Source organism: Callorhinus ursinus, unplaced genomic scaffold (genome assembly GCF_003265705.2).
Source record: "Callorhinus ursinus isolate GAN/ISIS: 27379988/994484 unplaced genomic scaffold, GSC_fseal_2.0 scaffold49, whole genome shotgun sequence".
NCBI classification, from domain to species: Eukaryota; Metazoa; Chordata; class Mammalia; order Carnivora; family Otariidae; genus Callorhinus; species Callorhinus ursinus.
Window position 1 is genome coordinate 10412332 of NW_027397111.1, and position 23344 is coordinate 10435675.

The 23344-nt window shown below is 42.5% G+C and overlaps 1 protein-coding gene across 1 annotated transcript in view; it reads right to left on the reverse strand.

The window, feature by feature from the left end:
• LOC141370886 (dynein heavy chain domain-containing protein 1-like) overlaps window positions 1-18098 on the reverse strand; it is a 48129-nt gene extending 30031 nt beyond the window's left edge. Inside the window, exons 1-7 of the mRNA XM_073882989.1 lie at window positions 18041-18098; window positions 17422-17690; window positions 16322-17156; window positions 12943-13116; window positions 7342-7545; window positions 7155-7265; window positions 5361-5517 (exon numbers count right to left, since the gene is read on the reverse strand). Of these exons, the coding sequence (XP_073739090.1) occupies window positions 5361-5517; window positions 7155-7265; window positions 7342-7545; window positions 12943-13116; window positions 16322-17156; window positions 17422-17485 (1545 nt within the window). The 5' untranslated portion in view covers window positions 17486-17690; window positions 18041-18098. The remainder of the gene's footprint in view (window positions 1-5360; window positions 5518-7154; window positions 7266-7341; window positions 7546-12942; window positions 13117-16321; window positions 17157-17421; window positions 17691-18040) is intronic.
• Window positions 18099-23344: the final 5246 nt, after the last annotated feature.

Here is a 23344-nt window from a genome sequence, read left to right on the forward strand (position 1 = left end):
AGAGATCACAACCAACACCAAAGAAATAGACAATTATAAGAACATATTATGAGCAACTATATGCCTGCAAATTAGATAATCTGGAAGAAATGGATGCATTCCTAGAGATGTATCAATGACCAAAACTGCACCAGGAAGAAATAGAAAACCTGAACAGACCTATAACCACTAAGGAAATTGAAGCATTGAAGCAGTCATCAAAAATCTCCCAACAAACAAAAGCCCAGGGCCAGATGGCTTCCCAGGGGAATTCGACCAAACATTTAAAGAAGAATTACTACCTATTCTTCTGAAACTGTTCCAAAGGTAATTGACTCTTTATCACCTATGATAACCTGGCTCACCATTGAGGATACACACATGATGTTTTTAAATACATGTTGCAAAATGAAAGAACATCAAGGAAAAATTAATAAATCTATTGTTAAAAGAGGGGCTTTTTAACATATATCTCTCAGAAACTGAAAGATAAAGTGGATAAGAAAAGTTATCACAGGGGAAGAGAGGAAAAAATGAAACAAGACAAAACTAGAGAGGGAGACAAACCATAAGAGACTCTTTTTTTTTTTTAAAGATTTTATTTATTTATTTGACAGAGAGAGACACAGCGAGAGAGGGAACACAAGCAGGGGGAGAGGGAGAGGGAGAAGCAGGCTCCCTGCCGAGCAGGGACCCCGATGCGGGGCTCGATCCCAGGACCCTGGGATCATGACCTGAGCCGAAGGCAGACGCTTAACGACTGAGCCACCCAGGCGCCCCAAACCATAAGAGACTCTTAATCTCAGGAAACAAACTGAGGGTTGCTGGAGGGGAGAGGGGTGGAGGGATGGGGTAACTGGGTGATGGACATTGGGGAGGGCATGTGTTGTAATGAGCACTGGGTATTATATAAGACTGAAGAATCACAGACCTCTACCCCTGAAACAAATAATACATTATATGTTAATTGAATTTAAATAAAAAAAATACCCAGTTTAAAAAAATATATAAAAAAAAGGTACTGTGGCCATAGAATATTTGCATAAAACAATGAATGAACTTCGTCTAATATAATTTTCTTAGATGAATGCCCCACAAATTTGGGGCAATTTGATTTACTGAAGGCATGGTCTTCAAGAAACAAGCCTCTAAGGGAGAGCAGGAAGCAAAACAGGAAAGGGGAAATTGACAAGCAAGAGGTCAGCTAAGGCTGTTCTTGGTCTGATGTGGTGGGAGAGGTGGCCTTGAAATGAAGACCCTATTGTAGAGCTGTCCCATGATGAAACAAGGAACCAAAAAGAAGGCAGAGGAACTGTGACACAGGAAAGGGAATAAGGAGAAGTGACCACTAAATGCAATGCAGGATTCTGGACTGGATCCTGAAACAAGAAAAAAACAGAGAAATAAAGGACATTCTTGGAATAACTTGCAAATTTTTAATAAGGACTGTGAGTTAGATAAAAATTGTATCAAAGTGATATTTCCTAATTTTTGATAATTATACTAGAGTTATGGAAGAAAATGCCCTTGTTCTTAAGAGAAACACACTGGCATATTTAAGGGTAAATGAATTTAATATCTGCAACTTAAACCTTTCAAATGGTTCAGAAAAATAATGTATACATACATAGAGAAAGAATAAGCATGAATGATAAAGGAGACAAATGAACTATCTGGGTAAAAGGTAGATGAGAATTTATTATACTATCCTTGCAACTCTCCTAATAAATCTGAACTCATATGAAATAAAAAGTTATACAAGAAAGAAAGAAAATGGGTTTATCCCAGTAATGCAAAAGTGGTCTAACACTGACAGTTCACCATATTAGATTAAAGGAGAAAAATTCTCATAATCATTTAAATAGAAGCAGAAAATAAATCACTGGACAAATTTCAACACTCATTCATGATAAAACCTCTTAGCAAACTAAGAATTGATGGAAATAGCCTTAAAATTGATAGAGGTTATCTACCAAATGCTCACATTTTTATATCATTATTTATTTAATGTTTCAAATCTATTTTAGTTATTTAGTAATGCTACAATTTAATGGGCAGCTTGTATTGAGCACAGAGTACAAACTTGGTTCTGTAACAATTCAGTTACCAGGTGGGATGATGACCGATCCTCTCCTTCCCCTACATCACCCCCAACTTCTGGGGTGACTGCCAACAGGGACAAGTTCCATTCCTTACCACACAACAGCACAGAAAGTGGCTCTACTTATTGCCTTTGCTTGTCTTTTCACTCTGTGGTGCTTTTTAAAAAGTTAATTGTAATATGGATAAATGTCTTGATTTTTTTATGGTTTACATTTTTGTATTTTGTTTAAGAAACCTTGAGATAATAAAAATGCTACATTGTCTCCTGGAAGCTTTTTGGATTTTCTTTTCACACTTATGTCTTTTATCCACCATGAACTAATATTTGTAGAGGGTATAGCAACTATTAGAAAACAGTAACATTTTAGGGCACCTGGGTGGCTCAGTCGTTAAGTGTCTGCCTTCAGCTCAGGTCATGATCCCAGGGTCCTGGGATTGAGTCCCGCATTGGGCTCCCTGCTCCTTGGGAAGCTTGCTTCTCCCTCTCCCACTCCCCCTGCTTGTGTTCCCTCTCTCGCTGTGTCTCTGTCAAATAAATAAATAAATAAAATCTTAAAAAAAAATTTAGAAAACAATAACATTTTAAAATGTCATTTATAATAGCAACAAAAAAATATCAAACATCTAGTAATAAATCTAATGAAATAGATTCAATACCTCTATAGGAAACCTATAAAACCTGAGTAGGAGAAATTAAAGAAATCAAAATAAATGAAGAGATCCACGTTTATGAATTAGAAAGTGAAATATTATTAAGATATCAATGCTCCTTCAAATTGATCTACAAATTTAAAGCAAGCCAATAAAAAAATCCCAGTAAAATTATTTTGTGGAAATTAACAAGCTGATTCTAAACCTTATATGGAAATTCAAAGAACCTAGCATAGGTTGTATAATAAATGTATAATAAAAAGCTTGTATAATAAAAAGTTATAGGACTTATAATACCAGATATCAAGACATACCATAAAGCTACTATAAGTAAGATGATGTAACACTGACAAAAAGACACTTGCAACAATGTGGATGGAACTAGAATGTATTATGCTAAGCGAAATAAGTCAGTCAGAGAAAGACAAATACCATTTGATTTCACTCATATGTGGACTTTAAGAAACAAAATAGATGAACATAGGGGAAGGGAAGGAAAAATAAAATAAAATGAAAACAGAGAGGGAGGCAAACCATAAGACACTCTTAACTATAGGAAACAAACTGAGGGTTGCTGGAGGGGAGGTGGGTGGGAGGATGGGGTAACTGGGTGATAGGGATTAAGGAGGGCACTTGATGTGATGAGCACTGTAATATTATATGCAACAGATGAATCGCTAAATTCTACCCCTGAAACTAATAATACAGTTTATGTTAACTAAATTGAATTTAACTAAAAATTTTTTAAAAAGACAGATAAATAGACTAATGGGACAGAAGAGAGTCCAGAAACAGATCCACACATATATAGTCATCTGATTTAAGAAAAAAGACACTGTAATTAAGTGGGGAAAAGATAGTTTTTTTCAATAAATAGGAAAAATAACACTTGACTCTTACCTCACACCACACATAAAAATTAATCTGAAATGTACCATAGACCTAAATATGAAAGAAAAAGTAATAAAAGTTCTAGAAGAAAACTGGAAAACATCTACATGACTTTGGGATAAGCAAAGGTTTCTTAAAGCAGGACTCAAAAGGCACCAACCAGAAAAGATTGATAAAATGAACTTGAAGAAAATTAAGAACTGTTAATCAAAAGACACCATCAAAATAAAATAGTAAAAGGATAGTAAAATGGTAAAATTTTACCCATTAAAATAGTAAAAGGGTAAACCACAGACTGGGAGAAAATATCTATAATACATATATTTGATATAGGACTCATACTAGAATATATAAAGAACTCCTACATATTAATAGGAAAAAAACAGATGACCCAGTTAAAAATGAGTGAGAGTAAAACATTTCACAGAAGAGGATACCAAAACAGCCAATAAACATATGAAAAGATGCTCAAAAACCTTGGTGATCACAGAAACACAAATTAAAATGATAATGAGATACCACTGTATACCAGTTTGGCTAAAATTAAAAACCCTGACAATACAAGTGTTGGTGAGAACATAGGGCAACAGGAAATCTCCTACATTGCTAGGGTAATATAAACCTGGTACAACCACTCTAGAAAACTGTTTGGCACTGCAAAATATACATATACCCTATTCCAGCAATTTCAATCCTGGAACATATACTTGAAACAAATGAGTGTTTATGTCCACCAAAAGACATGTACAGGAATGTTCATATCAGCATTATTCATAATAGCAAAAACTGGAACAAACTCAAATGTCCCTGAATAGGAGAATAAATAAATTGTGGTACATTCATAGAGGGAAATACTACATAGCATACAAAAAAAGTGAACCATCACTACTTAGAAGATTATGGATAAATCTCATTAACATTATGTTGAGTGGGGAAAAAAAGGCCAGACATGCTGATTCCATTTATATGAAATTCAAAATCAGACTAAATAAATCTATGGTGACAGACCAGAGTAATGGAAGAGCTCGCCCCCACCTTCTGCCCTGTTTAGCTCAGTGCAATGGCAGGTCCAGCTATTACTGTCTGAAGGCTAAAGGAGCCACAAGGAGCCTCTTCTATATTATTTCTCATGTTCACAAAATCTGGATGGGTCCCCTCTCTCGGAACTAGACCACCTGCAGATGGTGATCAGCCAGACAACTGTATAAATATCCAGCCCCACCTGACAGACAACAAACAATAGCGACAGAAACAAACAAGCAGCAGGGCCTCCAGGAACCCTAGGCAGGGGGCATGTACTACAGATGCAAAGTAGGCATAATTAGGAAGGACACCATCACTGGATGCTTCTACTAGCCACAGTGGCCTGCCAAAGGTTCAAGATAGGTTCAAAGATAAGCCCAGCAGCATAAGAAATCCAGATTCCAACTTTCAAATTCCCTAATGCCCTTGGCGCAAACAACTGAAGAAAAAGTATTGTTATGTTTCTTCTCCTCCCTGCTCAAGGCCACAACCAACCCTTAGGGAAAAGGTTGAGTCCAAGCCTCCGCCCATGTATAATTGATGCATCCACCGCACAATAGAGACTGCTGTCGCTGCGCAGGACCCTGGCTGTGAGCCAACTGCAGCATCCAGGCCACACAGGGGATCCCAGGAGAAGCTTAAGCCAAGAGGATGCTGAAATTCTGGCAAGCTCACCTTGTAGAAAAGGGTCACGATAAGCTGGAGCGTCTTACCAGTTGCAGGATGGATGTGCAGAGGTGCAGGCAGCGACTGAGCAGCTGCAGAGCCTTGTGGTTCTCCTTGGCTAGAGCCCGCTGCAGGTCCAGCAGCTCGTAGCATCGATCCGGCTCTTGGGGAAGCCAGGATACAGAGCGCAGCTCCTGCAGAAGCCTGGGATCAAGGGCTAAGCTGATCAGAGCCGGCATCTCAGCCTTCTTTCCTTGAATACCTTTGACCTCTTTCTAGCCCAGCTCACCTCAGAATAAGCAAAGGTCTAGAAGGGTTATAATATTCCTAGTGACCTCCAGTGACAGCTTCCTCTTGGAGAGCTCTTTGGAAGAATTCAAGCTGAGGAAGTTGCTGGCTGGGGAATTCTTTGGGAAAGGCCTGGGGTATGTGCAAATGTTAATACTAAGTGACCTTTCTGTTAGGAGAGGGTCAAATGATCCCAAAGTCTGACTTAGAAGGAGAGACTACACAGGCTTCTTCCTTGGAATAGGGGAAGCTAAGGGTCCTAAAAGTCTAGATGGACAGATGAGCTTTAGGATCAAAGGTGATGAACCTCCAACTTCTCCATGGGCTATCCCTAAGAAAATCTGCTCCTGTTATCCACTACCCCCCCCCACCCTCTCCCAGAACTCTACATCTCTAAAAATACCTGAAGAAGATGAAAGACCCCCAATAAGCAGAGGATGATCGTAATAGGTGTAATTTTATTCAGTACCTATTAAGAGGCATTGAACATGGTATTTTATATTTACAATCTCACTTAATTCTCACCATCACTGTGTAGTAGAAATTTTCATCCCTAGTTTTCATATCAGGAAATGAGGCTCAAAGAGCAAAATCCCTTGCTAGTATTCAGGATTTAAATTCAGATCTGTCCAGCCTCCAAGCCCTTATGCCTTTAATTATACCATGATGATTAGGCTAGACTGGAGGATCCGTAGAGCAAAGGTTGCAAACTGGTAGGCTGTGGGTCAAATTCAGACTGAAAATGTTTTCATATGTTCCACTAAGAGTTGGCCAGCCCACTGTTTTAATAAAAATTTGAGTTAATTAGGTAAAATTAAAGCACTTTAAAACAAAATGCGTATTTCTAGGAAATCCTGAAAAAAAAAATAAGGCAGCTGGCAAGCTGTACCCATTTTCCCAGTGGTAACAGTCAGCTGGAATTAAGTAGTGACTGTCCTACTTAGATGCAGCCTCCAGATTGCATTCCCCACAGTCCCTAATGTACTGCACCTAACCCACTGCATTTCTTCCATAGCTCCTGCACAGGCCCCATAGACATTTGAGTTTGCATCTTCTGTCACAGAAGATAATTAGAAGTGGCTGAGGAGTGCAGGAAAAGTAAAAAAAAAGTACAAAAATAGAAATAACTAAGTCCCCCACCCCACCCCCAAAAAAGAATCCAAAAGATACCATGGAAAAAGTAGAGACTTTAGATTCAAACACCTAAGGTATATCCCCAGATCCAGTAGTTAATAATTGTGTGATCTGGGGCAAGTTGATGTAAGGAATACACAATTACAAGAAGATATGCTCAGAATACATTATTGAGAAAAAAAAAAAACCTGGTTACTTAACAATAAGTCAAGTATGACCACATTTGTATAGGTGATAGAAAAAAGACTAGAAGGATTTGCAACAAAATGTCTGTCGTGGTTAGTTACGTGTGGTTAAGATTAAAGATTTTTTTCCTTCGTGCTTTTTTGTGTTTTCCAAAATTTCTACAAGGAACACGTTAATACTTTTTGTAAAATAATTTTAAAACATCCATTGGCAGTGCGTTTTGAAGACCTTACCTGCTAATATGCAGAAGCCCAGCTCCAAAGTGGGGCACAGCCAAGAGCAGGTGCTTCCCGAGGAAAGTCCGGCACCGGTGCAGCCCCCGTAACGTCACGCTCTTCTTCCAACTACAGATCAGAGGGCAGTGACATGCTATTGCTCCCTGCAGCCCTTGTCCCCAAACCCCATACCAGCACCACCTACCGGGCCAAGGCCTTGTATAAGAGGCAATATTTGAAGAATGGAATGGACTGGAGCTGCTGCCAGAGGACAGAGTGGCGGTGCCAGGTGCCCAGCGTCATTGTCTCGCTGCCCTCCAAAGGATGCACATGCAGGATCCCAAAGGGAGAGAAGATGTAGTGCTCAGGGTTCACCTTCTTTGGTGGCACCACCATCAGGCTATAGGGCCTTTAAAAAAAGAGCTCTGATCAGCAGGAGCCCTGGGAACTTGTGCAGGCTTCGGGAAGGGACCAAAGAAGAGAGAGCGGAAACATGGAGGAAGGGGTGAAGGCAGAGGAGAGTTGTAAGAGGGGAAAGAGCAGAATGATGTTCAAACTAAAAAAAGGAAACAGATATTTTTAAAAAGATTTTATTTATTTATTTGAGAGAGAGAGTGCATGCACGAGAGAGAGCAAGAACAGGGGGAGAGGCAGAGGGAGAAGCAGACTCCCCGCCAAGCAGGGAGCCCGGTCCTGGGGTCATGACCTGAGCCAAAGGCAGCTGCTTAACCGACTGAGCCACCCAGGCGCCTGAGGAAACAAATATTACTAAGAATAAATGGAAGCCAGGGGTACCTGGATGGCACAGTCAGTTAAGCGCCCGATTCTTGGTTTCAGCTCAGGTCGTGATCTCCAGGTCGTGACACTGAGCCCGGGTGTTGAGCCCTGGTGTTGAGCCCTGGTGTTGAGCCGTAGTGTGGGCTTCTTGCTCAGTGTAGTCTGCTTGAGTTTCTCTCTCTCTCCCTCTGCCCCAGCCCCTGCGCACTCACACACGTGCGCGTGCTTTCTCTTCCTCTCTCTCTCTCTCAAATAAATAAGTCTTAAAAAAAAAAAAGAATAAGTGGAAGCCAAAGATAGAGGAGAAAAAAGAAAAAGGCACCTAGCCAGTTCTAAGGAGTTCGTATCTCCAGATCCAGATACTTCACATCTTATCAAATCTAAGATGCCATCAGTTGTAAGCTGCAGCATTCTTTTTTAATGAAACACTAAAATTTAAAATGCTGCCAACGTGATACTCCATCAATCTGTAAGATGCATTACAATTTCAGAGATCTTAAAATGTGATAAAAAGTACATCTTAGAAATGATAAAATATGTATATCTCTAGGTACTGAAATAACACACAGAGATCATTAGGGGGTGCTCTTTGGAGTAACTGAGAATGAGGAAAAGTAGGGAGTGACTAGAAGGCTAGACACACACAAATCAAGAGGAAAACGGCACCCTGGAAAGCCAGACAAGGGCCTCCAGAGCCATCCTAAAATCCCACTAAGTTCTCTTACTTCGGCACAATGCACCTACATCCCACACTAAGTGGCATTTATATGCAGCTATACAATAGTATCTAGTTGCAGGAGACTAGCATAATGCTATGTTTGGGTAGATTCAATAAAGCAAATTTATCAATTTTTATTTTGCAGTTTTATTTTCATAACTTGGAACCGATACTATTTTTAAGTATTAAGTATATTTTAGAGCCCTTTAAAAGCTATTATGTCTCAGGTCCTACGCCTATAATGCCTAAGAGATAAAATGGCCCTCCTCTATCTCTTCTCTCAACTTTCTAGAATACATTATTAAGCAAATGACTTAAGAGAATTTAGATAGAGAGGCGCCTAGGTGGCTCAGTCAGTTAAGTGTCCGACTCTTGATTTCGACTCAGGTCATGATCTCACGCAGGGTTGTGAGATTGAGCCCTGCGCCAGGCTCCCAGCTTTGCGGGGAGTCTGCCTGAGGATTCTCTCCCTTTCCCTTTGCCCCTCCTCCGGCTCATGGTCTCTCGTGCACTCTCTCTCTCAAAATAAATAAATAAAATCTTTAAAAAAGAAAAAGAGCATTTAGATAGATACCAGAATGAACTCACTAAATCAAGTCATATAAAAGCTTTGTTTCCTTTCTGACAAAGTGACTAGATTTTCCCAAGTGCTCTTTCCCCCAAATTATTTCTTCTGAAGTAAAGAGGAGTTAGAACTTTGTCCAAGATAGTTAAGGGGAAAATATAGGACTTCAAACTAAATCCACCTGACTCAAGCCACCCCTCTTAACCACTGGGCTGCTTAGATTCCCACAGGATAGCCTCCCATCCCAACTGATCCCAGGCTCTCCCAAGGGATCCTTCCCCTATGACCTTCTTAATGAACACTACTCTTTTTTTTTCCTTTTTTAAAGTTGCTTTTTTCCTCTTCTTCTTACTTATGACTTTATAGAGTTTAGTTAAACCATTTATCAAGTTTCCCTTCTGTCCAAGCACTGTGTTGGAGATGAGGACACAGAAATAACTCCTACATAGTCCTTGCCCTCTAAGGGCTCAGATCTGTTAGAGTATTAAGCGATGCTAGAGAGTATTCACCTGCTTCCAAAACATTGCAAACTCTATGCCTTAATTTTTAAGATTTTATTTATTTATTTTGAGAGAGAGAGTGCATGAGAGAGCATGAGCCAGAGGAGGGGCAAAGGGAAAGGGAGAGAATCCTCAAGTTCTATACAGAACTCATCATTTACTGCCTCTAAATCTGTTCCTACTCTGGATCATTCATTCATTCATTCATTCATTCAACAAATGTTATTGAGTCTCTACTCTATGCCAAACTGTTCTAAACTCAGGATACATTGTTAAACACAACAAACAAAAATCCCTGCCCTGATAGAGCTCTCATTATAGGGAAGAAGAAAAATGATAAATATAATAAGTGACAGGGGAAGAAAAGCACAGGCAAAGGAGGTTGGCAGTGCCAGGGGAGGGTGGAGGGTGAAGACAGGACAGTTAAGCAAAGGCTCTAAGGAAGTAAAGGAATAAATTCCTTTCTGAGTATGAATCAACATCTAGGACAAATACCAATATAACACTGAATCTTAAATATATTAGAATTAAAATAAAAAATGTAGGGCGTCTGGGTGGCTCAGTTGGTTAAGCGACTGCCTTCAGCTCAGGTCATGATCCTGGAGTCCTGGGATCGAGTCCCGCATTGGGCTCCCTGCTCAGCGAGGAGCCTGCTTCTCCCTCTAACCTTCCCCCCTCTCATGTACTCTCTCTCTCTCATTCTCACTCTCTCAAAATAAATAAATATTTAAAAAAAAATAAAAATAAAAAAATAAATGTAATAAAAAATCTAGGGCAAATACAAGAAAAATTGGGCAAATTCAAACATATTGAAAAAAACCTGGTTACTCGACAAATAAAACAAAACAATAAATGCCAAGGTTCTGCTTTTACTGATGGTGCAACTAGAAATTTGGAACTAACACCCTCACTTGAGAACAACTAGAAAAAGGCAAAATAAGAGAATAAAATATGAAAATCATCTGTATGAACACAACAGAGAACTCGAAGCTAAATGCCCTGGGCTCTGGGTTGGGACCCTGGTGACATTATAGGTTGAAGCAGAAAACACGTCCCTCCTGGGTGTGGGCCCCAAGCGGTAGCCTCTGATCTTTGGCTGTCTGTGCCTGTGCAAAGCTCAGCTCCTCTTCTCAGGCTTTCAGTAACAGATAGTAAAACTGACACACAATTGCTGATACCGGAATCGACAGGCATTTCTGTTTGGGGAAAAGCACCACCAAACACTAAAGTCACTTCATTGGGTTTCCTTCTTTGGCAGATGTTGGTCCTATAATTATCCACTGCCTTTTTAGTTCTCTTGCTCATGGTTTCTTGTCTATGTGTCTAATTATCTTTGATGGTGCTGCTTCTCTGATTATGATGGAGCTGATAATTTCAAGTTCTAAGCTTGTAATTTTCTCTTGTGTAAGGTCTCTGCCACAGCCAGTAAGCACCCCATCCCACACTGACACCATTACTACCATTACCTCGGTCAAGTGTGGTGGCCATTGGGTATCAGTAGGTAGTTCATCACATTCAGCCACAAGTGATAATTTAATTAGTCTTGATGTCACTACATGTCATGGATTCCTAGTATCCTATATCCCATTAGCATGGAGCTCAGTACTGTTCAAGGTCAAGGACATTCAGAAACCAATCTCAGAATTCCATATTTGAGGTTCATTTCCTTTCATGAGATCAGTAAGGGTCCAATCAGGAAAACAGAAACCAAACTGGGCATTTCAATAAAGTGAATTTAACAGAGAGCCTTTTTTTTTTAATGTGTTGAAGAAATGAAAAGCAAAAAGGGAACCCCGAGACGACACAGATACAATAACCACAGGAATGGGTGCCAACCCTAGAACTAGAGGAACGAAGGGAAGGAACTGGGCAGGAATGGGTGCCAACCCTAGAACTAGAGGAACGAAGGGAAGGAACTGGATTCACAGAAGCTCTGGGCCTGGAGGAGGGGCTTGTGGAGTTGGGGCCTGGATTTCTAAGGAGATGCTGCTGGGCTGCTACTGGTACCGAAGGAGTTTGGAGGAGGGGCCGTGCAGTCAAGATGCAGAACTCTGATGGGAAGGTGCCCCCCAGCTCAGAATCATGAAGAAGCTAATTCAGAAGTGCCTACTGTCGCCAGGGTGAAGGACCGGTACTGACAGAAAGAGCAAGCAAGGGAAAGAGAAATACCCTTCTCTTATCTTGCTGTCCAGTCTCCTTCTAGCACCCCCTATTAATCAAATCCAACAGGTGGCCAGCTGAAAAAGGAAGAATGAAGTTTGCAGAGTCTCAGTCCCAGTATCTCGAAGCAGGGAGGGAAGAGGAAAGTTAGAGCCAAAAGACAATTGCTTAACAACTGGCACAATGCTCTCAGTGAAAATATGTTAACAAACTGATCAATGAATGCATGGATGATACAGATCAGTAGGGCTACATAAACTCAGGGGAAAGAGAGCAGTGTATGCAGGAAATAAGGCTTTCCAGGACGATATATTTCGTACGACTTAAGAGCATGGACTTCTGAGTTAAGACAGTCCTAGGTTTGTCTGTTTCTACCACTTACTATGTGACAAGTTACTTAACCTCTTTATGCATCAGGGCACTCATCTCATATATGGAAATAATAATAGCACCTACCTGGTAGGTGAAGGTTAAGTAACACGTGTTACTTATGTGTTTATTATTATTAGCACAATGCCTGGAAAAACTTAATTAATGGTAATTATTATTATTATTTCTGGGAAGAGATGGGACTTGAATTAGGCTTTAAAAAATATGTAAACTTTAGAGCTAATAGAAGAAAATGAATGCCTCCTGAGTCACGTGGAAGGAGGAGAGACTTGTTTTTATAGCCCCAGGGATAAAACTAGTACCAGAAGGTAGAAGTTAAAAGAAAGCAGATTTTGGTTCAGTCTAAGGAACAGGATACCCTGGCAAAACCAAAGCTTCCCCTCACTGTAAAGATTCAAACACCTGATTCCTGCCCTGGAGTTGGGAGAACCATTAAATTCCCTTCTGAGGCTATGATCAAATGTTTCTATCCTCTTCGAACAGACTAAAGAACACAGAACCAAAAGTAGAAGAGGACAACTAAAACCAAAGGTTGTGAGAGCAAATGGGAGCAAAGCAGAGGTGCAGAATGGAAAGGAGGAGGCTGAGAAGCGAAGAGGGAGGGAGAGGCAGCCAGAGAGGAGGAAGGACAGGAGACAGCAGGGGCGGAAACCAGGGCGTGGCCGGAGTAGAAGGGGCCAGGACACGCGCTCTGACCTAAAGTACCGGCTGGGAGCTACATTGAGATAGAGGAAGTGGATCTCCTTCAGGTATCTCTCTGTCTTCAGAATGGTCTTCACCTGGCTACCCAGGAGGGAAGTCTGAGGTGGGAAGCTAGTGCTTCTCTTCTGGAAGGTCTTCTTGCCAGGAACTTCTGAATCAAGCTGAGGCCTATACAATAAAAAACCAGGAGAAAAGAGACCCAGCAGGAGGTTGGTTGGCACTGTTAGCCAGTGAGAGGAGGAGCGAGATCAGGTGCCTAGGAGGGCGTGATGTGGTCTTGCCAGAGCCTGTCTACCACCCATACCCACAGTACTCACATACTGAGCAGATATAGTCAAACAGTTTTAGTCACACAGACCTGTGTCTGAACAACCCCTCCCTTTCTGATACATGAATAACCATTCTGGACTTACTGTGATTACTATGAAGTCAGTATTACAGAATACTGAATAAAAGTAATGGGAATACTTTGTTTTCCCAGCTCATCACCTTGCAAGCCCACAGTCCTGGGTTTCTCCTCCATGGGAACCTCCCTGAGGTTCTAGATCTATCTTTGCCCTCATTATGCCTGCTTTCCAGCTCTGCATGATCTCCTCGCCTGTGACTCTTGCTCCTTCCCCATCACCACCCAAGGTCTAGTTTCACAGCCTCTGCTTTCCAGTCAGGACCCAGTGGTGCACCCTTCGTCCCCCTCAAGACTGCGCCTGTGCTCTCAATCTTGTCACCCTTCCAGAACACCAGCCAACAAAATTGATATGAAAATTAATTATCCAGGACACCAAAAACTAATCACTTGGACTAATAATTCTAGTTGGAGTGACCTCAGAGCACGAGACAAACAAACAAAAAATCTGAATAATTAAACTTAGACTTAATCTGTCAAGTATACTAACATAATTAATTGACCCAAACCTAGATAAACCAAGGTACCCCAGGGATAACAGTGCAATCCTATTCTAAAATTCCTATCAACAATAAGGCTTGTAACTTTGATGTTGGATCAGGACATCTTAATGGTGTAACAGCTATTAAAGCTTCATTTCCTCAACAATTAAAGTCCTACATGATCTAAAGCGGTTCAGAAGACTGCAAGAACCAGGAATATCATCTTTTCTATGGATTCCTTCTATCTAATCTCAACTATGGGCTCACTCTGCTTTGATATGTTCATACAAGCCCTCGGGCGGCTCTCTCTTTCAGACTCTTCAGCTGCTATTCCACAGGCCTCCACCCACCCCCATACCCAGCCCTGCCGGGCCCCCATCCCATCCCCTTCTCTGCCTCCTTCTCTGCCCAGAGAAAACTGGGGCTCTCGGCCACGAACTAACTTCCTCTAGTTCAGCTGCCTTCTCACACATTTATCTGCACAGACTTCCATCCTAATCCCAGCCTAATCAACTTGAGAGGAAGCAATGTCCTTTCTTCTCTGCAAGACTAATTCCTCCATTTGTGCTATGGATCCCTGATGGCCTCCTCCTGACGTATCTTCAGGCTCTTCCTTTTCTCACTGTTAGCCTATATTTACTCATTCACTGTACAAATAGTTATTAAATGCCCACTTCTCAAGCACTGCCTGAAGGACTATGAACATCTCTCCATCTTGTTTTTTTAAGAGTCCTATCCAGATACTTTTATTTCCCTCTGTCCTATTATTTCTCTCTCCCTTTCAAACCGAGCTTCATGAAAGAATAGTAAAATGTGATTTCTACTTTCTCATCTCCCATTTGCTCCTGAATGCACTAAAATCTGGCTTCCTCCTCACAAAACTCTCCTGAAATAAATCATTCTCACCAACTTCCTCCTTGTTACTAAAACCAATGAACATTTTTCAGATTTTTCTTACTTGCCTCAGTAGCATTTAAATCTACTAACTGCTTTCTCCTCATTGAAACTCTCCCCTTATTTCCCCTCATAACCTGCAAGATATTTTGTTAATAACTCCAGTCTAAACCCAAACCCCTCTGATGTGCTTTCCCCTACCTGTATACACACACACACACAGAGAGAGAGAGAGAGAGAGAAAGAGAGAGAGGAACAGCCAGGAGAAAAAATCAGTATTCTCTGATTTTTAGCACTTATCACAATTTGTAATTATATTTTACTGGTATCAACTTATTAAATACCTATTCCCCTAACTGTAAAACCCCAAAGAAAGAGATTTGAGTCTGTTTTGTTCACTTCTGTATCTCCAGCATCTAGCAGTTCCTGATACATTTTGGATATCCAATAATACTTATTGAATGAATGGATGCCTAGGGCAACAGGCCTGGAGAACTTCATGCAAATTAAGCTATGTTAGCTAGGCCTCAGAGGTTTATCACCAGGAACTTGACCCCTTCCCAACATCTCAGCCCATTCTCACTTCCATTACATTTCCCAGGAAAGGAAACCTACTCAGAGCACAGGGCAGGTCTTTGAAAAAGAGTCTGCCAGGAGTATTGAAGACATAAATTGTTGGCACTGGCCCCTTCCATCAGGGCCCCAGGAGCCTATCTATCCATCCACCATATGGTTCTAAGTTTTTAGGAAAAACTTTGACCCAGCCATAAACTTACAGCAAAAACTGAGGAAGCCAACCTAGATTAAAGGTAAAGCTACTATTCTTCCCACACAGTGACTATGTCCTAGACAAGCTGCAAAGCACTCAGAAAATCAGGTCAGAGGATGGGGGGAAATTCTTAGACTAGAGTTAGAGAACTCTCAGAAGAGGAGGTCTCTGTAGGTATTGTGAACTCCTGAAAGAAGCAATGAGAACCAGATGGGGCGGAGGCGGGGGGAACAATCAGCACTCAGGGGGCCAGGATACCCACACTGGCAGGGCAGGAAGAGACTCTGGAAGGGTCAGAATGAAAGTCCCGTTTGGCAGTGCTGCCAACTCTAATCTGCTCTGGGACTGCCTCAGCTCACATAGACATGAATGGGAAGGTCCCTCAGACACACACTCACCTAGGAACACCCTGAGGGAAGGACCTGTACCCAACATCCAGCACCCAGCCCTGGGTAGGCCCAGAGGCAAGGTTCAGGGATCATGAATGAGTAAGAAAAAGAACTAAGGAAGCTTCTAGCACCATCTGAGAAAGAATGGACACTCTGGAAACTCAAGCTGTTTTCTGAAGCTTTGGCTTCCTTATAGCTGACTTTTGATTTTCATGAATTTCTGCATTGCCCAATGGGGATGAACAGTAAGATCACTCAGTTTATCTGCAGACAAAAAGGAAGAGAGAAGCAGCTTCGACCAGCATGGCTTGGGGTCAGGCTAATGCCTAAAATCAATAGTGATCTGGCTCTAGACATCCAAGTGACCCTAGAGGAACCCATAAACTGGCTTCTTTTTCCCGTCCACTCAAAGCCCCAGTCTGGGTCCCTCACTTACTTAGTCTCTGTTCTTCCAACAGGTTCCTCCACTGTGTTGTCAGTGCCCCTGCATTCATACTGTATGGGGATGTCTGTCGCCAGTGCCAAGGGCAGGAGGCTAAGGCCATCTAGCCACCAGGCCTCTTTCAGGGCCACCTGAGTACCAACAATACCCAGGCTGTGCTGTAGCTCAGGCAGTGTCAATGGTCGCAGCCATGTAGCCAACTCCTCCCCTACTTGCTGCCCACCCCACCGGGCCTGCACAAAAGGGCAGGCTGGGCGTGGGGGTCCATGATGGAACTTCTGCTTCTGGGGACAGCACTCAACATGGGAGGCACCCTCTAACAAAGAGGTATCTGGGGGGATGGCCTGCTCAATGGCATCTAGCAGGTCCAGCTGTAACTGGGATTGGACCCAGGGGGCCCAGTGGGACAGCTGCTCCAGGAAGGGCAGCAGATCAAGGCGACCAACAAGCAGTGCACGATATGGAGGCAGCAGACGCAGCACAGCATGCAGGTAGTGCCAAGCTGCAGGGCTGCCGTCTTGCAGCACAGCTGAGAACAGAGTTTGGAGCTCCGCCACCAGGAGTTCCAGCACCGTGGGCTGCTGTGACTGGCTCACTGCCTTCAGGAACATCCTCTGCTTCCTCTGATGGTCCTGGGGCTGCTCTTCTGCTTCTGGAACACAGACGGAGTGCTGGGATTCATGGTCTTCAGATGCCGCGTCTTCAGGAGACGGACCTGCCTTCCGCTCTGAGACCAAGAGGAGCTGGGCATTCAACTGCTGTCGAACTGACCTCGCCCACTGTTCAGGCTCTGATTGCCAGTTCCAGGCTCCTGGCTGCTGGGTCTCACCTGCTTGGCCCAGCCCAGGAGAGGAGCAAGAGAAGGGGCCTTAGGCTCTGGGCCAGGGATGGTCAGGGTCTAAGGGGCTGGGGTAAGGGAAAGGGAGGGAGTTAGGACAGGGAAATGGATGGAGCTGTAGGCAGAGCCAGAACAGCAGAAGACAACTCTCCCTACAGCTTCCCCAAAGCCTCTGGTAAGAAGCAGGCCCAAGACAGGTGGGGGCCCTCTTTACACAAGAGTTCCTTCTCACCATCCAGGGTACAGTCCCCCTCACCTGGCCTAAGGGGTGCAGAAAGCAATGGAAGGGAAGAGAGACTGATGTGCTGGTGAGGTTCCATCCCAATTGCCTGTTGGAGAAACTGGTGAACCAGGACTTGGGTCCCAAGCACAGGCTCACGCTACTCACAGCTGCCCACACAGAGAGACAGGCACACACAGGAGTGATCACTTGCAGAGGCAAACTGACACACACCCGTAGAGGGCTCACTCCGAACCCGTGGTAACAGCAAGGACCCGTCACTGGGAGTGGAGCCTGGCAATGGCCTGAAAGGGAGAGACAGGTCGTCACTCAGAGGCCGCAAAGCCCCAGTCCCATCTGCCCATGGGCTGTCGGGGGCTGTTGAGGGCAAAAAGCACAGAGAACTACTTGGTCGGGAGAGGTTGGGGGGATTGTGGAGAGGAAAAAGTGGCAAAGGACCAAGCGCGGAGGAGGAGGAGGAGGAAGGGTAGGAGGAATGGAAGGAAGAAAGGGAGGAGGAAGAAAGGGAAGGGAAGGAGGAGAGGGGGAAGGGGAGTGGGGAGGTCCATGGGAGTGCGGGAGGAGGGGATCTTCCTGGGGGCGGTGGAGAGGGTGGTCTAGGGGCAAAGGGAAGCGTAGCAAGCTGTGGCCTCACCCGCAGCTCCATCCCTTTCCAGCTGTTAAACGGTTACGCGGTCCCAAGAGGCCTGAGCCTCCACCCCAGAACGCCGGCGGAACAGCCGAGGAGCCGGAAAGGGGAGGGGTCGGCGTCCGTGTTGGGCCAGGGTCGCACAAGCGCGGGGCGAGGGGCTAGGAGCAAGGCAGGGAAGGGCTTCCTTCGGCCCAGGTCTAACCTGCTGGCTGCCCACATACCTTGGGAATAGGCGATCAGCCTGGCTGGGTATGAAAACGAATGACACGGTTGATTTGGGGAAGTAGCAACCCCGAGGGAATCGTGGGAAGGTGTAATCCGTGTGCCTATTTATCCATTCGCTGAGCGTCTAAACTAGCGCCCAGGTACCAAAAAGCTATGTCTTTGGGACCCTACCCGAATACCATCCGTCTATCCACCAACCCCACCTCACCGACCTCCTCAAGAAAACCCATAATAAGACAAAATCTTTGATCATAGCAAGCCCCAAATCGAGGATGGGAAGTTCTGAATGATGAAAAAGAGAGAGCGAGGGAAAGAGAGAAAGAGAAAGAAAGAAAGAAAGAAAAGGAAGGGAGGAAGGAAGGAAGGAAGGAAGGAAGGAAGGAAGGAAGGAAGGAAGGAAGGAAGGAAGGAAGGAAGAGAAAGGGAGAAAAAAAAGAAAGAAAAGAACGAAGAAAGAGAGGAAGGGAAAGAAAATTCAGCATATGATAGAGTCCCACCTCTGTTTTGCAATCCAGTTTGTACATCCATCTTCTTAGTTATTGGCTCTACTTAGATATCTGATAAATATCTCAAACTTAAAATCTTAAAATGTCCAAACCAGCCTCCTAACTACCACCCCTCTCCCAAGGACAAAAGAAATCTGCTCTTTTCACTGCCTTCCCCAAAATGACGTCCATTTTTTCCAGTTACTTGGGTCAAAACCTTGGAGTCACCTTTGAGTTTTCTCTCTCCCTCCCTCCCTTCCCACTTCACTCTACATCCCTTGTTAAATCCTTTAGCAAATTCTGTTGGCTATAGCTTCAAAATCTATCCAGAATCCAACTATTTCTCACCACCTTAAGGGCTACAACCTTAGCCTATGTCACTGTCTCTTCTCACCTGGATTATTCCATAGCCTTCTTAATGGGACTCCCTCCTTCCACCCTTGCCCCTACTATCTGTTCTTTCCAGAGCAGCCAGTGACCCTTTTTCTGCTCAAAACTCACTAATGCCTTATTATCTCATTCCCTCAGGTGAAAGCCAAAGCCCTACATGGTCCAAGTTGCTATGTGATCAGCTGCCTGTTACCTTTGGGACCTTCTCTTCTACTCTCTCATTATTCACTCCACTTGAGCTGTGCTTGAATCACATCAAGCATGCTCCCACCCCAGGGCATATGTACATCTCTACTGTGTACCAATTAGAACATGTACAAGTTTTCTGTGCATGTGTAACAAATTACCATAAACTAAGCAGCTTAAAGACAAACACCCATTTAGTATGTCACAGTTCTGTAGATCAGTGTCCAGCATGGCTTGGCTGGGTTCTCTGCTCCAGGTATCATAAACCTGAAATAAAGATGTTGGCTGGGTTGAGTTCTCATCTGGAGGCTCTGGGGACAAATCCCCTTCCAAGCTCATTCTTGTTGACAGGATTCAGATCATTGCAATTGTAGGACTAGGTCCTGGTTTCCTTCCTGGCCATCAGCTGGGGGCCATGCTCAGGTCCTAGAAGTTACCCACCTTCCTTGCCTTATGGCCCATTCATCTTCAGGCCAGCAACAGTGCTTCAAACCCTTCTCAAGCTTGGAATCTTTCTGCATCCAGCCAGAGAAATCTCCCTGCTTTTAAAAAGTGCATGTGGTTAGGTCAGACCCACCCAGATAATATCCCTTTCTTATAGTCAGGTATGCCATATAATATAAGCTGATCACATAAGTAAAATCTATCATACTCATAGTCCTAGAGATTATGTAGGATGTGCACACAGGGAGTGAGAAATTCAGGACCATCTTAAAATTCTGCCTACCACATATGTTGTAATAACAACAGGATCCCAAAATACAGTGGTTAGAACCTGATAGAAGTTTTTTTCCTCTTACATAACTGTCCAAGTAGAAATACCTGAGGGCTAATATGGCAGCCTTTTAGTTGTTCTGCCTTCTCCAAGGAAGTGGTCCCTATCTTCAACGTCCAAAAGAGTTCACCATCATGTCTGCTAGGTCCCATCCCAGCCAGTGGAGGAAAGAGGGGGGGGAAGCACACCCTTACTCTTAAGGACACAATCTGGCAATGCACACATTATTCAATCACACATACACACCTAGCTGAAAGGAAAGCTGCAAAATCGAATCTTTATTTTCAGTGGCCATGTGGCCAGATAAAAGTAAGGGGTTCTATTAGTAAGGGAAGAAGGGAACAATGGATACTGAGGGACTAGAGGCTTATACCACAGCAAACACTCTTCTTCCAGACGTCCACAAGCCTTATTCCCTCATTTCAAGTCTCTGCTCAAAAAGGCCTCATAAACGACTTCTCTGACTGTCCAGCATAAAGTAACAACACTCTTCTCACCTTCCGCGTCCTTGCTACCCGCATTATTTTTCTCCACAGCACTCAGTGCCATCTCATATAAATATCTATTTGCTTATTGTCTATTTCCCCTGACTAGAAACATAAGCTCCACAGTGGCAGAGATTCTGATTGCTCTCTGCTCTATCCCCATCCCCTAGTGCTGGCACCAAGAGTAGGTAATCAGAAAATATTTGTGGAACAAATGCATAAATGTATAGCAATCTTCACTGATGAGAAAGGGGATCACCTCTGGAGTCAGACTGTCTGGATTGAAAACCTGACTCCACCACTCACTAGTTGCAGGGTATTTTGCCTCAGTTTCTTTCTTTTTCTCTTTCTTTCTTTCTCTTTTTCTTTTTCTTTCTTTCTTTCTTTCTTCCTTTCTCTTTCTTTCTTTCTTCTTTCTTTCTTTCTTCTTTTGTAAAATGAAAGTAATAATAACTACCTTGCAGGGTTGCTGTAAGGATTAAATGAGTTAATGCATATAAAATGCTTAGAATAGAGCCTGATCGATAATAAACACTTGATATAGTTGATATGTGTAAGCTATGTGTTTTTGCTGTTTGTGGCACCCTACCAAGTGCTGTTTACATAAAGGTGAACAAGTGCTCAGTGAATAGTAGTGCTCAGTGAGGGCAGGAATAAGGGCAGCCCTTTCTGGAAAGGGCAAAGAAGAGTCACAGCAGGTCTTGAAGTTTATGGCCCTAAAACAACGGTTCTCTAGACGGACAAGGACAGAAGGGAATCTGTTCAGTAGCCTTTACTGAGCCCTCAACACCACCTAAAAATTGAATTATATTTTTTGCATCAGTCTACTCTTCCATTCTGTGCAAATACTATTCAAACCTGTACTCCTTCATCTTCCATTTTTTTATTTTACTCTCCAATGATAACTTCAGCTCCTATTAAAAAAAATTAGATGAAACAGAAACAAAAGGATACACACATAATATATAGATAGATAGGTAGGTAGGTAGGTAGATAGATTGATTTTAAAAAACTGGCTCACATGATTGTGGGGGCTAGTAAGTCCAAAATCTGTAGGATAGGTTGCTGGAAACTCAGGCAGGAATTACTGCTGCAGTCTTGAGGCAGAATTTCTTCTTCGAGAAATCTCACTTTCTGCTCTTATGGTCTTCAACTGGTTGAATGAATCCCACCCTCATTAGTAAGAGTAGTTTTGTTACTTAAAGTTAACTAATTGTAGGTGTTAACCACATCTACCAAATACCTTCACCGCAACACCTAGATTAGTGTTTGATTAAATAATGGTACTATAACCTAGCCAAGCTGACACACAACACTAACCATCACACATGATATTGAAAAGAAACTCTCAATCTCTCAATACCAATAAAAAAACTTAGATCTGCCTTATCCATTCCTCCATCCTTCCTGTTACCAATAAGAGATGTTCCTCCTCTCTCTAAAGCCAAGCTCTAGACCTTTGCTCTGGAACTCTCTCCTTTCTTCACTTACTCAACAAATATTTATTGAGCATCAGCTGTGTTTTGGGCACTATTTTAGATGTTTGGTTATATCAGTGTACAGAGCAATAACATTGACAAAATTCCTGATTTATGACTTAGAGAACATAAATTCTAGTGGGAGTTACAAGTAATAAATAATAAAAATGAGTCCCTTTACCCATTTCACCAATGGGTGAAGGGGACTAAAAGGTAAATAAAAATAAAAATAAATAGAACCTAGGCAGATTATAATTATGAATCATGGACTGGCCAACAAACACATAGGATATGATTTAAAAGCCTCAATTTCCATAGAAATATTAATGATCTTAATCTTCAACCTCTTCAGTAGAATCACATTTAGAGAATTTAAATCACTAATCTTGGGAAAGAAAATAATATCTTGAATCTGAAGGAAGAGAATTACCTGCAAAATTACCTGTTTAGATTAGATGATAAAACAGGCCTATTCCAAAAGTCCACACTATTTACTGTTTATGGGTGATAACAGTCTAAAATAGTCTTGCAGGAAAGAAAAAAAAATACGGTAATGTGTGTAAAACACTGTAGGGCACAATGCCAATATAAATAATTTTGTATAATCATGGTAGTATATAGAACAAATTTTATCAGAATCTTGATCCAGAATTAAAAAGACAAAACAAAATAAGTTAACTATATAGTATGTGAGAAATGACAGTGCTATGGAAAAAACAGCAGAATAAAGAGGATCAGGGTGTCTGAGGGAGGATAGGTTGCAATTTTAAATGGCATAATCAGAACAAGCCTTAATAAAAAGGAGACATCTAAGCAAAGACATGAAGGAAAGGAGGGCAGCCCATCCCCCTTTTGCTTGGTAAATTCTATTTCATCCTTCAGATCTCAGGTTCCAAATCACTCCTCTGGGAAGCTCTCCTTCATCCCCCACACAGGTTAGTACTACTGTATGTTCCCAGTGCAACACATATTTCTTCTTTGTAACATTCACCACAGTTGTGATTACTTGTTCTATATTCACCTCCACCATATCTGTGTTAAGTTCCAAGAGAACAAGGACTGCATCTTTTTCATTCACCTCTGCATCTGCAGGGCTTAACAGGGTTGGTAAATACACTCGGGTATTTGTGAAGTACTTAGTATATGGACGAAAGTGGGACATACTCAAAAAAGGAAAAACAGAGTCCAGAATTAGCATGATGTGTCTGAGCACCACAAATAAATTGACCCTTTTATACCAAGGGTATGAGAATCAAAAACTGAGGAAAGAGGGTTGAAGATGA